Source organism: Camelina sativa, chromosome 11 (genome assembly GCF_030686135.1).
Source record: "Camelina sativa cultivar CO46 ecotype springtype chromosome 11, ASM3068613v1".
Classification (NCBI taxonomy): Eukaryota; Viridiplantae; Streptophyta; class Magnoliopsida; order Brassicales; family Brassicaceae; genus Camelina; species Camelina sativa.
Window position 1 is genome coordinate 15647317 of NC_141890.1, and position 17775 is coordinate 15665091.

General features: G+C 36.5%; 1 protein-coding gene and 1 pseudogene across 1 annotated transcript in view; both read right to left on the reverse strand.

Annotated features, from left to right (window-relative positions):
* Positions 1–15948: 15948 nt before the first annotated feature.
* On the reverse strand, positions 15949–17539 carry LOC147934038 (uncharacterized; annotated as a pseudogene).
* Positions 17540–17668: 129 nt separating this feature from the next.
* The window catches only part of LOC147934039 (uncharacterized), a 28847-nt gene continuing 28740 nt past the window's right edge, over positions 17669–17775 (reverse strand). The window contains exon 9 of the mRNA XM_087472446.1: positions 17669–17711. Coding sequence (XP_087328572.1) covers positions 17669–17711 — 43 coding nt within the window. The remainder of the gene's footprint in view (positions 17712–17775) is intronic.

Below are 17775 nucleotides of genomic sequence, written 5' to 3' on the forward strand. Positions count from 1 at the left end.
CTCAAGGGTACAATTGTTGAGTATCTTCTTCAGAGGATGTGACTAGGAGTATCAGTAAGCCTTGGACGCTGCCAGCCATGGGAATTTCAAGACAAGATTTCCAGATGAGGCTAAGCATCTGATTGAAAATCTGGCCTTCAGCGATAGCACTAAGTGAGCCAATGCTGAGAGAAAAAAATTACATGGAGGCAATGATTCATACCAGCTAGCTTCAGTTAATGCTAAGCTTGATTAAGTGCACAATCTTTTTATAGGTAAGAAATCTGTTCATTTTGCTGCTGAGGTTGAGACATTTGAGCCAAAGCCAGAGAATGAAGAAGAGAACGTCAATTTTGTGTAAGGATTTGGGTATCAGGGACAAAAGTTTGGCAATCAGCAAGGCAAAAGGCCTTACAGTTGTAACTCTTCAGGCTACACTTCCAAGCTATATTACCAAAAGCAGCAACAGAACAACAGTTTTACAAGGACCTATGGTAATTCATCTAATCAGTTTTCACCTCCACAAACTTTTGAGAGTTGAATGGAAGCCATGCTTGATCAGAGTCTTCAGGGATAAGAGCAGTTCGCAGTGACATTCAATGGGAAGATTGATAATATCTACACTGAGCTTAGTGGAAAGATTGATGCATTGAATGTTCATGTTAAGAAGCTGGAGAGTCAAGTTCCACAGACTGATGGGTCTGTTAAACGACAAGAGGGTTTTCTTTCTGCAAGAACATAGTCAAACCCCAAGCATGCTTGCAATGCCATATCAGTGAGAGATGAAGATGATGATGAATTTGCTTCCGTAGAACAGGGAGAGAGATCAACCGAGCTCAACACAGAGGAGTCGACACCAGATGATGGTGTGGATCGACACCAACTGGGTGTCGGCGACACTCATCTGAGACAGAACCTGACGTTACAAAATCTCCGATTCTAGTTGCTAAGAGTAGGCATGACCAAAATTAAACCGTAACCGCATTTCGGACCGTATTCAAACCGTAACCGTATTAAAATGGTTAAAACCCATAACGTTAACCGTAAATATATGGTTAAATTATATTAACCATAACCGTTAATTAACCATAACCGTATCAAAACCGTTGGTTAACCGCATAGTTAAACCGTAACTGTTTTAAAAACATAGAAAAATATACAAGTAATTATATGTTTAATATCAATCATATAATATATAGAAATATAATTACACTAAAAGAACATATTAATTATAAATAAATAATATCAATTATATTATATCATCAAATTAAATAATAATACAATATCATATTATCAATGAACCGTAACCGTATATAACTGTAACCACTTCAACCGGAACCGTATTTAACAGTAACCACTTTAACCGGAACCGTATTTAACCTTAACCATTTAACAATTTTATTAAATGGTTATGGTTAAGGTTAAACAAAATTTTTAACCGTAACCGTGGTCATGCCTAGCTGAGAGGATATACAATCCTAAGATTCCTTTTCCTAAGCCAAGACGGTCTAAGCAGGAGATGGAGGAATCTAGATGTAATGCTATGATAGATAAGGTGATAATATAAATGTCTTTGGTTGATGTAGTAAAATTTTCTCCTAGGATTAAGCAGTATGTTAAAAGAATGGTATCAAATGGTTTGAGCCCTGAGGAAGGAGCACTACTTACCAAGGATGTTAGTACATGATACTAGGATTTTTGAATGTCTATCCTAGTAGGTTCAACTAACCTTATGTAGTTGTAATACTTAAGGTGTCAATCCAGTTGGGAACTTTGCTATCACTCAAGATGCAATCAAAGTATTACAAGTCAAGCCAATTCAAAGAGTGGGTTTATATATAACAATCCTAGAATGGTTGAAACACAAAAAGAAAATGAACTAAAATATTAGAAACGAACATGAATGACAAGAAGCAAAAATGAATGAGTAAAAGCAGAAACAAGTCTAAGCATGAACTGAACAATAAGAACATAAACTGTCTCAGGAATGTAATAACAATCAGAAAGATAGAAGTCCTAAGGATGGGAGTAATTGATGTCGGCGAAGTCTCCTAGTCTACAGAGTGTTTAATATGCCACAAGCAAACTATCCCTAGACAATGAACCTCAAGACTTAGCTAATCCAATCTCTTGGCAGAAGCTACTTAGACTCAAACTTTTCCAAACCTAGCTCTCGATAGAGAAACATGGTCACGCAGGCATGACGAACCAGTTCATTCACGTCAACAAACACCCTAGACAACTAATCTCTTAGGCTAGGCATGTAAGTCTCTAGAACTAGTTGGTCAGACATTTCATCAAACACCTTTTGGGTGTGGAAATTTTTAAGACCTAGTTCCAAATGATCAGAGAGAAACTAGCATTTCTAACTCTAGTGCAGAAGGGAAACATACGAATCTAAGCTTAAATATCCTATATACTAAGATTTTCCACCTAATCTATCCCATCCTCAAGAACTCTAACACTACTCAGATCTAGAAATCATCATCACCAAGAACACAAACCCAGAAAACATTAAATCAAGCATAATCAGATAGACAAAAATGAGATGAACAACTTTGTAGAAGAAATCAAATGCAAAAACTCAATAAATTCAAAGATATTTGGATTACAAAATCAGAAAATGTTTAAGGTGGCAACAGATAAAGCTTAAGGTAAAAAACGATATCTCCTGGGTAAAGACTTGAAAGAGTATTTATAGCAAAGCCCTAAAACATAAAACGACAAGATAGAGATGCGGTTCGGGAATCTTCAGAAGCGTGCGAGACGGGTCGTTCTAGTCGCATGTTTGGCGTGGTCGGTCGAGACGCATGTCATCTTTTCCAGGCATGGTGGGTCGAGTGGGATGACATCCATTTCAGGCGTTCTTGGTCGAGTCGCAAGTCGTCTCTCCCGGGAGCGTTGGTCGAGTCACATGTCGTCTCTCCCGGGAGCGTTGGTCGAGTCGCATGTCTGGAGTCGCATGAATTGAGTCCCGGGAGTGTAGCTAAGGCTTCATTCGGCTCCAACAGTCTGGACACCTCCTAAATACCTGAAATACTCCAAAATACACAATGAAATGCATAATTTATGCAGAACTACCTAAGTATGCATTCTATGAAAAAGAGACTAACAATGATACAAAATAATGAGTTATCGTCCTAGCTAAATGCATGATAACTACATGGTAAGGAGAGACAAAATAGACATATCAACTCCCCCAAACTTATTTTTTGTTTGCCCTCAAGCAAACAATCAGGAACAAAGTATGGAAGAGAGGTGTGAAGATGGGGTCTCATAACCTAAAACTTGCTGAATAGAGTAGTTAGAATCAATGTCCTTGTTATTAATTCTATGATGCATGGTGAGAGAACTTTATTTAAAAACTTTAGACAAGTTCTTCACAACCTGAAACGATTCCAATCTTTACACATGCAGTCCTATCAATCAGTCCCTTTAACATTCATTAAGAGAACATTGTTAAATAAGGTCGTATGTTGGTGAATTGGTTATTTTCACAAGTCAAGGTAATGAGGTAATGGAAAAACCTTTTGTTGCAAATTGGAGTATTCTATTCAACTTTGAGATCTATTTGAAAGATGTGTGTTATAATGACTGAACGATGGAAAATTAAAAGGAATTATGACACTTGACACCCCATGTTGCTTTGGAGTAAATCATAGTAATGGAAGAGTTGGGTTTTTTTACCTAATCAAAAGCTGAAAATGAGGAGCATGGAGAAATTATTTCTAGTAAAAGGAGACTAGAGTGACTATAACCAAGTGGAAACTTGCGGTTCGTTGTTGATCAGAAAAATTTGAAATATTCGAAGAGAACATCTAGGAGGAGGACACTCCCAGTTGAGTTGGATACTAAGTACGGGAGGAACTAGTTCACAAATTCGACGACGACGATTTTTACAATTGGGCTTTGTTACTAAGATCAGCCCACTAAAAGCTCAATTGAAGTTAAAGCAGAGGAGAAGAGGGTTTTGCTGTGTGCTCTCGTTAAGCCGCGAATAGAATCGGGGATTATCAAACCTAAAACCAGCAGCCTCCGAGAGTGGGAGAGACGAGAGAGCGCTGAGCCACCATTGTTGTTGTTGTGGTCCCGTGATGGCGTTGTAGTTAAAGACCTGTGATAAAGCAATCGCTAAGTCCATCGTTGTTGATGTTGGAGTTCAGCACTCTGATATTCTCTGTTGTCGTCAAAGGCGGTTGTTTTTTACCATTGGTCACCGGATATGGCACCCACTGTTACCGGAGTAGTTGTAATCATCGTCTAAACCATTAAAGGTAAGGAAACCTAGATCTTCTTTGTAACTTTTGCAGGAAAGTTACTGGCTTTGTCTGATTTGTCGCTTTGTGTTGTTCTATATTGTTGTGGCATGAGGACCTAACCACCGTGAGCTTGATCCACCGTAGTCCGTAGACGAGTATTGCCGCCGTGTTAACAGTGCGTCGAGACTAGTCACCGTGAGAGGTAAACGATGAAGCGTTAGGTCTCGTATGGTTGTTGTTGTGTTGTTTGTTCATTGCTAACCAGTATTTAACCAACTAAACCAGGAGATTTAAGTCCTGAACAGAAAGCTTGATTATCGAACGTGCATGGTGTCGTGCATCGTCACGTGTGTTGACGGTGACGTTGGTTAATTTAATATTGTGGTGAATCGATTAGTGTGCTGGTCTACGAATCTTTATTAACATTTTTTAAGTATATTTTGCTTTATGTTTTTCAAGTTTTGCTTATTTAATTTATTTTATTTATAATATTAACCTTTAATAATTATCCTAAAATAACATTTCATAAAAACTCAATTAATGGAACTATTTAAATCGACCTAATTTGATACGTTTATTGTCATAAAACAACTCTATACGTTTGTTAATTCGATGTTTCCAAAAACAACTCTATGTATTAAATTTTTAATTCCATAAAAATCTCCAAAACTATTTTAATATATTTTCAGAGACTGTATAATCTCTTAAATTTAAATGACACAGCCGAATTTGAGTAACAAATGATTACAATCCTGCTATCTTAACATTTTTGGAGTACATTTTTGTGCCATCCTCTTATTTTCCATAAGATTTCCACAACTAGCCTTATGTTAAATCAATTATTCAAAACTCATTATAGTTAATTGTGTACACTTACATCTTGGGTCGGTTTTAAATTTTGATTTAAAACCCGATTACACTAATCGGATCCTTCTTTGAATCCTTAATTACTAACAGTCTAATTAATCCTTCAAAATTCCGAGATAAACGTATAAGGAAATATATATACACGAAATCCTTTACTAATATGCATTTAATCAGTAGGAATGTCAACAAGTAAAATCCGGGTGGTTTAAATCCCAAAAATATTGCAACACAATAAAATTTATAGAAATTAGAGAATAAATTTTGCACAAATCTCGCAATCGTTTATAGTACTCCAATATACAATCTTCCTATAATATGGCAATCGAGCATTAAACATATGAATTTCATAACTACAGCCGAGCATTTTTTAAGTATATACCTTATTAATCTTACCTAAATAAAAACACTTCGGATCTTATAATATCTTCTAAACTTGCGAATCAAGAATTGAACCAACCCACAATACCAAAACCCTATCATCATCTCAAATACTATATATGTGTCATTCACGACACCTACCTAAGCCACCAAACTAAATACATATATTGAAAATGGTCGCTTCATTTGCCTATCTAAGACACATACGTCCATACAGCGTGGCAAGTTCATGTCAAAGTTTTCTACTCATGGCGACAATACACACAATGATCCTATCTCTGATTCAAACTAATTATCCTTGGTTAAGTTTCAGAAAAAATTGAGTGGTGATCTAAATGCTAACATTTTGATTGGTAAGTTTATTTCTAATATGTGTTTAAATTTTGTTGAATTCTCATTCAACACTCATGTCTAAATCTCATTAAAAAAATTGTAGATGTGATTGGGCAAATCCTCAACATTGGAGATATTGACATGAGCTTAACAACAAGATAACTAATAAGCTTGATTTCGAAATGAGAGATGAAACGTAAGTTAATTGTTTTTTAAATCTTATAATTATCAGCCATATTTACGTATATGTGATAACATTAGTTTTCAATACTAATTTATTCAAACAGTGAGAGACTGCCATGTACCTTGTGCCGACTCTGATGGGATAGTCGTCATTTTCCTAGGAACTATATTTCTGTATCGCTAATTGATGGGATAGTCGCTAATTTATTTGAACAAGGTTTTCTTTTTTGCAAAAAAAAGAATAGGAACTATATTTAATCATGTTTATAACAATTGAGTTATTAATATTTAAGGTACAAAAAGTTTATCCAACCTATTCGATGCTCACAAGTTCATGTGAAATCCATCATTTCTTAAGTCTACTTTCATTTGTTCGTTAATATTGGCAGGGCCGTGCCTATGAGTAAGAAAAAAGGCATTTGCCTTCGCCCCAAAATATATTGTTTTTTTTTGTTTTTTTTTAATCCTCAATTTTGGAAAATATGGTGTATCATTATGGTTTTGGGAGTCTTATTATTTTCTAAACAATCCATGTATGACTCTTTTTTTCTTAAAATATACAAAAAAAATAGTACCCTAAATTGTGAATGAATCGAGTAAGGTCGTGACACAGAAGCAAGAAAGATTATGAAAAATTGGTGAGCGATTATGTTTTAGTTTTTTAGATTATTTTTTTATGTTTTTGAAAAAATTATATAATTTTAAGTTTTTAATATTTATTTATTATAATTTTGTATTTTCATATTTATTTATTTTTTCAAAAATATATTAAAATGACCTCCAATTTAAGTTCGCCTTAAGCCCCGATAAATCTGGGCACGACACTGAATATTGATTTACTTTTTGTACACTTTATTGATTTGTTTTATTTTAATTCTTAATGATATACAGACTCCCTATGATGGCCTCACTCTTCTATCACCGGTCTTGCAAGATACACAATACTATAATATTCCACTATAAAACAACTAAGATGAAAAAAGAAGAAAGAAGAACCTTCGTCTGGATATATTTACGAAGACTCCATCTCCATTTTCATGAAGTGATTATACAAGTGACATCTACAAAGCATGTACATAGTGAATTTAGAATAATATTGTTCTTCTGCATCTGCTCGCAATATTTTATATCTAACTAATAGTAGAAAAAAGTTTATATGAAGTTATTGTAGGGTCAGAAAAAAAATTAAGGAGTCAATTGTGTTATTAAATTTTTTTAATAGGGGTTAGTTGTGCTATTTTATCTGGGTCAATTTGATTTTTTTCCTAATATTTTTCACTTAATTTTATTAACGACGAAGCATACAAATAAAAAAGTTATATTCAAAATTTTATAGAACACTATAACATTTATATTCAAAATCAAAGAAACTCGATTTACCTATAATACAAAATCATTTAAATTATATATATACAAAAAATGAAAAAAAAAAAACAATTGACCCGTGGTGTACCGCGGGTAAATTCTAGTTGATATTAATCTGGAACCATGCGATCGTGGAATGAATTGTGATGCTATAAATTATTTAGATTGTTGGTTTAATTTATTCATTAAACTAAATCTAATTAATTATGGAAAATATTAAATGGAGACATTGGTTTGGGTTGGTTTAATGGATTAAATCATGGATTATTACCTGGAAATAATCTTTGGTTGGTTAATCTCAACTGTTGCAGGTTAAGACTGTTTTGAAGTGGATTTCCGTTGTCGGTAGTTCTAAACCGAGGATTCTATTTGTGTGGCTAAGGTGAGGACTAGTTGGTGTTGTCTACATATGCAGATGTGTTTGGATAGTTACTTAGCTTAAGGTTAAGGTGAGTATACCTATATGTTACATAGTATATAAGTAATGTATATTTGGATGAGTGTAGATCTTATTTATACATATATAAATATATATTTATTATAAAATATAAGAACTAGAATAAACGTGAGAATAGAAAATGAATGTGTGTTGATTGATATTGATGTTGTTGCATGACTGCATGTTGTTGTGGTGAAATAAGTGCTTGTGTGTGAGGAGATAGGTGACAATGGCACGTAGATGCGGTGAGCCGCAGAGAGTCATGCAAGGAGAGATCCTTGTACTTGTCTGGTGGTCTACGGGCGCGGCATTCGGGTAGATCAGGATTGGTTGATGAGCCAACGAGTGCGTTGTGCGTGGAAGAAGTGCGGGAAACCAGAGGAATCCGGATACGCTAGTGAAAATATGCAGGAAGAAGCGCAAATGCATGAGGAATCCAGTAATGCATGGGTTGGCGTGTCTTGACATGTGGTATCATGGGACATAGTTCCATTTGTGTGTTGTGTGCATATGTTTGTGTGTCATAGGATTTAGGATACAGTGATTGCTGCTTGTCTTAGGTTTAGACTCTGTGATTGTCTAAGCGTATTTGGGTGTAGAGACTTCGGGAGCCCTGAGGCTTTCCCTCACTGAGTTATTATCAATTGCTCATCCCTCTATCTTTGCAAGATGGTTAAGCTAAGGGTTCTTTTCTCATGGTTAGTTGGTGGTTTTGCGATTAAAGAGTGTTCTGGGCCAGGCGAGGAAGTCAACCCGTTGACCAGCTTCAGGTTCTGAGTTCGGGTATTACACCAAGAATTTGAACAAACCTCTCAACTGAATCCAAATCAGCTTTCAAAGCTGGACCACCTCTTATATGTCCATCCACTTTTTCCAGGAAGTAGTCATTTTATGGTTTATCTTCAGCCTCTATTTTCTCAAATGCAACTCTCAACTTTAGAGCTTGTTCTAACATGAGATAGGTAGAATTCCATCTGGTCTTCACATCTAATGGCAGGCTTCCCCTTATAATTTTTCATGTTTCCACACTTAAATCAAAGGCCTTGAGTCTATTTGTTGAAGACCTCACATAGTGGATTCCATTGCGAACAACCTCAAGACTGCTATTTATATCATGCAATCTTTTCTTCACAACCAGATTGAATATGTGAGCAGCACATATCAAATGCAAATTTTCACCTTTCGGTATCAATACATTACTTCCATTCTTCTGCATCATTGCTTTCTTGAACTTAGTCATAGCTGAAGTGTTAGTTGTAGTGTTATCAACAGTGATGCAAAATATTATATGTATGTCCCATTCTTCCAAACATTCTAGAAGACAGTTACTAACTGTTACACCCTTATGATCATAAACATTCTTAAATCATATAATCATCTTCTTTAGCCTCCACATAACATCAATAAAATGAGTTGTTATTACTATGTAACTAGCTCCAATAGTGGGAGCAGCCCATATATATATGTATTCACAGACAACTTCTGTTTCTTGTGCTCAAGAATCTTTTTCACTGCTGCCTTCTTCTTCTCATAAATCTCCACAATGTCTCTTGTATCCGTTTTCCTAGAATGAGGTTTATACGGCTGAAATTTAGAGCAGAAATGCCTCCAAGCTAAGCACTCTACGAAAGATAATGGTAGCTCAGCTAAAGCCAATATTTCATTTGTAGCTACTCTAAACAATGCTTCATTGACCTTACTCACTCTAACATTACTACCAACACCATAAAGAGTTAAAACATATTGAACATTATCTTTATTAGCAATTGGCCACACCTTAAACGCCTTGCATGTCTTTTCAATATGTTTCCTCAGAGTAGAGGTTTCAGACTTGGTTGCACAATCCAATTCTCACCCACAATAATTGCAACTACACTTGTGTTTTTTTCTACTCTGGTGAAATGTTGCCAAACATACGACATTTCTTTCTTTTTTGCATTACTACCTTGTTCACCTTCTTTCCCTTTTAATTGCCAGTCTTATCAGTATTAGGTGTTTCCACCTCATCATCGTCTATCACCTCTAATTCATCATCGTCAGTTTCAACCTCCATCGGATCATTGTGGTCTATCCCTGTTGGATTATCATAAGACGCCATCTACATCAAATATTCAAAAGCAAGCCTTAGTCAGAAACTCAGAATCTTGAAGCCAAATACAATCAACAATAGTCTCATTTTTTAAAACTCGAGCTTTAGGTGCTGGGTCTTGGGGCATGTTCTCCGATCATCGCCCTCGATCTTCATGAAAATAAGTTAATGGTCACGTACTCACCTTAAGGTAATTCGAACAATAATTACAACTAGGAGAGACTCTCCTCGCGTCTACAACTGCCCAGCAACGTCCGTTAACTTTCAAATACCTCCGGTGAAAAGCTAGCCCTAGTCTTCATGGAGCTTCCCACAAAATCTTGTATTGATCGCGTAACAGACGAGACCAAGATCATAATTATAATCCTGTTGGTCCCAGTTCGCATATGAGAAAAAACGTTCCACTAAACTGCAGATATCTCCTATGAGTACGATTTACTATGTTGGAACCCTTTCCTCCCGAACCCTGACGATTATACTTTCTCCCTAATCTCCTTCACACCACGCCAAGCTTCTGTCTCTCCCTCTCTTTGCTTATGATAACTCTCTAATTTACATGTTTTAGGCACTTTTTTCATCCATGTTTTGCATTATAAATACTCTAACCTTAGCATTTTTAGGTCCTTAATTTTAGGCATTTGCATTTAGGCCGCTTAGGGTGCTGCATTGTTTCATTTGTGCATTTTGGATGAAAACAGGTGCTTCAGAGCCTAAAAAGGGTAAGAATGAGGTGAAACCCAAACATGTACCCGATGGAGTGATCGTGCAAGAAGAACAGTTTGAACCATAATCCGATCAAAGAGGATCTGAGCGCAGGAAGAACAACCCAAAGCTCTACCCGAGGGTCTACCTGACTAGAACCTCGTGTTAACCTCGTGTAGACCTTTGGGCAGAGCTGGGCAGCTAGGTCAAAAGGGTTTCCATATATAAACTCCCTTCCTTCTTCTCGCCTCAGGAAGCTGCAGACACTCACGACCCTAGAGAGCGAGAGCTACTGAGAGAGAGAGAGAGCGATTTACACTTTTCAAGTTTTGTTAGGATTCGATTTTCACTTCTTTTTAACTACTCTTCCAATTTCAATTCTGTACTCTGTTATATATTTTAGTTTTTCAATTCAATGCAATTCTCATTTGCTTGTGTTTTTATGTTGTTTAACATGAGATCTGAGTAGTGAAGCAAGGTTTCTAAGGATGGGATAGGGGAGTATGTGTTCTTAATCGATTAGAGTGTTTTAGGATTGATTGTTCTTGTTTAAAATTCCCTTCTAGAGAAGTGTTCTTAATGCTAGTTTCAGACCGAGAGGTTGAGGCCAGATCTAGGGTATTTTGCCATCGAGAGATGTTTGTTGAAATGCATGAATCAACTTATGCTAGAGATTTACTCACTTAGCCTAAGAGATTAGATGAGTAAGGAGTTTATTGATAATAGTGAATTGGATTTTAATGCCTACTTGATTATGTTTCTCCAACGAGAGTTGGGTAAGGAAGTAGTTAAGTCTGATTGTTTCTACCACAAGAGTGGATTAGCAAGGGTTAGAGATTCATTGTATTGGGAATAGATTGCTTGAGGCTTGTAAAACATTCTAGGTTGATTAGGAATACTTATGAACCAATTACCCAATCCTTAGGACCTTTCGTATTTGATTGTTACTCGACCCATTACCCGGACTAGTACTCGATCACCAGTCTCGTGTATACCCTCGTGTTGTTCATCTTTGTGTTCTTGATTCTTCTGTTACCCGACCTCCCACTCAATCCGATACTCGATTGCTTGCATCGTGTACTTAGGTCGTGTGGTTCTTGTTTTTATTTCCTTTTTTTTTTACCTTAGGTTGATAGTTAAAAACCCACACTATTGCTTGGCTTGACTTGCATTGTTCTGATTATATCTTATCTGCTAACATCACAACCATTTGGATTGATAACCCTTTGTACTACAACTACATAGGGAATTAATACCCTGGGTGAAAAAACTCTGTTATTAGCTTTACTCATATCCTAAGCACGAATTCAGCAACAACAACATCAAGGAGAAGGAGTTATGGAGCAAGGACAGCTGAACCAGACGCGGACATGGCTTTGGACATGGATGCCATCTCAGACACGGACGCAACCATACCAAGACATGGATCATGGACACAACTTCAAGTTCCAAGAATCATGCCTGAGGCGAACACACAGAGCAAGAGTGCAGCAAGGAACGTGAGAACAAGTGCAACCTCTTTGTCCAACAGTTCGTCCAAGACCACGGCCCCACCTCAAGCCGCCAACTGATGACATCCGACAATGCAATTTGGACCGTCTTCATCCTTACCCAAGGGATGAAGACACCAAAATCATTAGGAGAACTTGTACTCTTTTTTTTACTTCGGGTTTGTCCCATTAGATTTACCAAAAAGTTTTTAACAAGGCAAGGAATCTTAATGCATCACCACGTCCAAACCAATGACGTGGCGAACCTTCCTTATTTTTGTGACCGTTGTGATAAGGGCTACGTGTGTGGCCGTGTATTAGTCTGCGTGTTAATGTCTCCTCTTGTACTCAGCCTATTTAAAGGCAAAGAACCTCATTGTAATCTTTAGACTTGATTGAATAAACAAAGGTTATCCTTTTCCTTCTTGTCTCGCTCCTTCGTCACTCAAATAGCTTAGGCTAGAGTTCAAAAACCCTAGAAGGCTCAAACTCTTGTTTTCCTCTTCTAGTCAGTATCACGAGCCCTTCCATCACTCGTGAGTTCACTGCTTTGATTCGCTCATCTCTACTACATTCATATTGGATTGAGTTACTTACCGAGACGTTTGCATCTGCTTCGCTTCCATCTAATCTAGGGATTTTAGGTCGAGTTAATTACTAGAATCTCTAGCCATTCTCACCAATCCTTCCACAGAAGCCTTGGCCAGTTTGAGTTCCAATCATTCGTCGTCGCAAAACAACCGTCCGATCTATCAAACCGGTCGTCTGTCCGAGAGGTCCTTCATCTGTCTGATCGATTAGAGCGTCTGTCCGTACGTGCGAGGAGTCCATCCCTTCTCCGATCCTAAGGTGTGTGCCGAGGTCACATCAAGGAGCGTCGAGACTTATAAAAACAGATGAGGGGTTTTGGTTTATTTAGTCTAACCAAGATTTAATTAAAACGAAAGAAAGTAATTAAAATCCACTCTCTTGGCGTATTCTACACATCACAATTCTATTACCGGAAGAACACGGGTGTTACAGAGATCTTTAAAATATTATTTAGGATTTCGAGGTTTGTCTGTTTGTCTCTGACTTCATATAAAGGGTGACAAAAAGTAGAAAGAGAGAGTGGAGTATAGAGGAAAAAACTCAAACGGCAGATAGAAATGTAAAGAACACTAAACTCCCTTTTCCCCTTAAATGAAATGTTTCGGGTTTTTGGGTTACTCGTTCGAGTATCGGATAAACCCCAAAACCGAAGCAATACTCACAATGCATATTATAAAGGACCCAACAGTATAAAATGGCATAATCCGAATCAATACGAAACCCGGTTTTTCGTGTCGGTTCTGGTTTGGGTTTACATATCCGGATTTTCTGCCAAGGATTTAACGAGTCCCTAGAACACCTTCTTCGTCATCGCTTTGATTCCACGATCACACATGGTCTTTACCTGTACCACAAAAAAACAATTGAGATGTGTGAGTATTATTACAAATACTCAGTGAGACGATCCTCCCATCTACTGAGATATACACACAAGCCAAAATACAAACACAAACAATACAAGTAAATCAGGTAACCAAAATAACACATCAACCGCCTGAGAACTGGTGTAGACCGACAATCCCACCCAACACCACCAGTGTCAACTAACACCACCGTTGTCAACTGACACCTATCTGGTGTCGACCGACACTCTCGTTCTACAACTCGCGAACCATCACCAATACCCTAACATCGATTCCAGTTGACTCTCCTCGAAATATCTCGGCTCCCAAAGCCACCAACTCCACCATGACTCCCACAACAACCATACAAGACCAAAAGGATCACGAAAGACACACAACAAAGCAAGAAATTTATCACCAAATCAACCAATGTGGTCGACCCATACTAAAACTCCACATTTTTGGTTCTTCAGCGTTACATAATCAATGTGGGACGTTGATATCGATAAGACTAATCTATAAATAAATATCTACTAGGCGAGTGTCACGATTTTTAAAAACCGAGTTCGAATGAGAAAGACCGTATAAGTGGAACCATAAACCATTTAACTAATGAAAGACAAATTCATTTTTGTTAAACTTACTACAGGAAAAAAGGGTTTTCTTAGCATCGGATAAACGCTATTGAACGATACTAGAGCAGTGTAGAAAACGCTATATCTACTCCCGTTATAGTAGATATGACACTTTACATAGCGGTTTCAGTGAATGCTATTATATATTTCGTTAATATAGCGATTTTTTTTCTGCAATCGTTAGTTATAAGATAGCGAATCTTTGTTGCTGTAAATATGATTAATTATAGCAGTTTGATTGCTTTTTCAATAGCAGTTGGAATATGTAATTAATTTTTAGTTGTGATAGCAATTTAGCTTGTGGACACACAACGTTTGTAGTAAACGTATGGTATAACGTTTTAATTTGTATGATTTGTAGCATGTATTTGTATTCGTAGAAACTTTGAGGTATAGGTATGTTGCGTATTTCTTACAATTAAGTATTTATACAGTATTCGTAGTTATATACATCATTTAATTTGGTATTTTGTGTATAGAGAGGAAGCAATTATACAATATTTCTATTAAAAGAATATGATATTTGCTAATATTAAAACTGGGTTTACATGTAATTAACACAATGTGTACATTTCAGCTGAAAATAAATTCAAAGAGATTTAGACTTCTGAATTTTGTCTTGGTTTGAAGCTTCACGTTTATGCTGCTGAATATTGGGTCTAAGGTTTGAAGCTTCACGTTTATCCTGCAAGGAACCACAAATTAAAATATACGCAGAACAACAAAGATAATCGAGTGATAATTCAAGAAGATAAGGAACAATACTCATTTGATATACCGTGATTGGTTGAAAATGTCTGTTTAACGAATGTGTGGATTTCGCCATGTCAGCAATCCGAATGAACCCTTGTCATTGGCTATTATTTCTGAAAAAATTAAAATGTGTTTTCTATGCTAATTTGGAATTTATTAAAAAATTCAAAATTATGTGTTAAACATTCTATGAGATTTCCTCATGAACCAAATTTTTTAAAAAATTTAAAAAATTATTTGAAACTTTTTTTGTATAGTTTATTTGAAGGCATGTTTAGCCATAATGTTACTATGAGAAACATGTAATCTAATGTTCTTAATGTGTAAATAGTTTGTTCAAATACAATGTTCTTAGAATGAATTGAAGTAATGATTCAAATTGTTTTTCTATTATTCTTTAACATTACATTATATTTACTATTAGCTACTATTTAAAACAAACATAATCCTAAACCCTTAAGGGTTGAAACCCTATCCTTACCCTAAACATACCCTAAACATAAGACTACCAATACCAGGAGGATTCATTCACACACAATTCCTAATATTCAAACAATATCCATCAGGGCCTCTGAACTGAGACAACCTCAGGCAAAACCTTCTTTTATCTTCCTTTGACATCCAATAAGCCGTTGGAGGTAAGTATGTTTTCTTGCCCCTTAATTGTGTATGCAAATGTCTTCGTATTCCCATATCTTCCAAATCTTTTCTTGCCTTCAAGCCATCTTTGGAATTAGCAGTTTACATCAGAGTGGACAATAAAGCATCATACACGTTTTTTTCCACATGCATGACATCAATGTTATGACGCACAGGTAAGTCCTAACACATGATCAACAAGATTGTCAGCCTATATACATGTTATACATCTATATATCTGTATCTATATGAATTTTAAGAAAAAAAAACTAAGAGTTACCTTCCAGTAAGGCAATTCGAAGAATATGGACTATTTTTTCCACCTCCATTGATCACTATTCTCTACTTCTGCAATAAGCTCATCTCCATCCAATGTAGATCGTTTCCTCTTCTTTTGCATATCCAAAGTTTTCCCAAAATCATTCCTAAAATCTTTTAATATCTCAGCAATCTCTGCACCAGTTTGAATTCTATTTGCTGCCCCGTTCTCGACAGTGTTGTCAAACCATCCTTTTTTGCGCCTGTACGGATGTCCAGGCCTTAATCACTTCCTATTTTCCAAATACACATACTTACTACTAAACTTCAACCACCGACATGGTGTGTCCTTTCCACAAACGATACATGCTTGTTTCCCCTTAACCTTACATCCAACCAATGTCCCTAAGGCTGGATAGTCACTGATACTCCACAACAACAAATCTCTAAGTGTAAACTTTTCTTTCATAAAAGAGTCAAAAACTTCAATACCTTCTGTCCATAAATCTCTTAAATCCTCTATCAAAGGTGCTAGATATACATCAATGTTGTCACTTGGTGCAGTTGGACCAGGGATCAACATAGTCAACATGATGTTCTCGGCTTTCATACAGATGGTTGGAGGCATGTTGTAGTTAACTAACAAAATTGGCCATGTACTGTAATTTGTGTTATGCAAAGAGAAAGGGTTGACTCCATCTGTAGAAAGATCCAGTCAGAGGTTTCTAGGGTCAGCAGCAAATTCTGGCCAATTACTATTCACTTGTGCCCAGTTAATGGAGTCCACAGGTTGTCGCATTAAACCATCTTCACTACTATTGTTGAAATGCCAACGCAAATCCTCAGTCATTTGTTTTGATCTAAACATCCTCTTCAATCTATCCTTGATTGGAAAATACCTAAGCACTTTCCCTGGAATCTCCTTCATTTCCTCACCACTGTGTTTATCCATTTTCCATCTTGAAGCACTACATCTTGGGCAGCTTTCCATCTGATCATACTGATTTCGATAAACTATGCAGTCGTTTTTGTATGCGTGAATGACATAGTAACCAAACCCAAATATCTTCAAGAATTTTTTCACTTCGGCAGTGGACTTTGGAAGCACATTATCTTCTGGTAACATGTCTTTAACAGTAGTCAGTATCTGGTCAAAGAAGTTCTCAGATATAACACTCTTCACTTTGATGTGGTACAACATTGTTATCGCAGAAACCTTGTTGTACTTGTGACATGATGAGTAGTGTGGAGTTTTGGCTTCTTCTAACTTCTCCCTAAACTCAGAATCTTCTGGAATCCGACACTCCTCATTTGCCTTTTCATCATTAAATTCTGACTCAAAAAAAAGCTGTTTTCATCAAGTCATAAGCCTCTTCCTCTGAAGTTGGAACATCAACAGCCGTTTTGTCCCTCCTTTCCCCATGCTTGCTCCAAAATGGATTCCTCTTGTATTTCTCATCCATATCCCTGATCACTAGATGATCTAATACTGTCTGTATCAGCTGATGGCAAACATTTCTACAATCAACGCAGGGACAAAATATCTTTGTAGGATTACCCAACCTACTTGCAGCTCGAAATACAAATTTTCTTGCGTCCATCTCATACTCAAGGTTATTCCTGTATAAGGTAATTAAATTACACTATTTAGAATCACATTATAGATGAATCCATGTATCAAAATAACATATCAGAATCAGACACATACCTTGGAAGCCAGACCCATGCCTTGTCCATTTTACACCAATACTACCTAAGCTCCAACACCAATTATACGTACATTTGTGATAAAAACTTTAATGATCAGATACTCACATAAACCACATCAACAACAAAATGACAAACAAAAAAGCTAGAAATAATATCTTACACAAATAAAATCAAGGTACGACCGAACAAGAGCTTGAATCTAGTTTTTGCAAACATAACAAGACATGAATATCATTACAACAGTTTCAAGTACACATCAGATA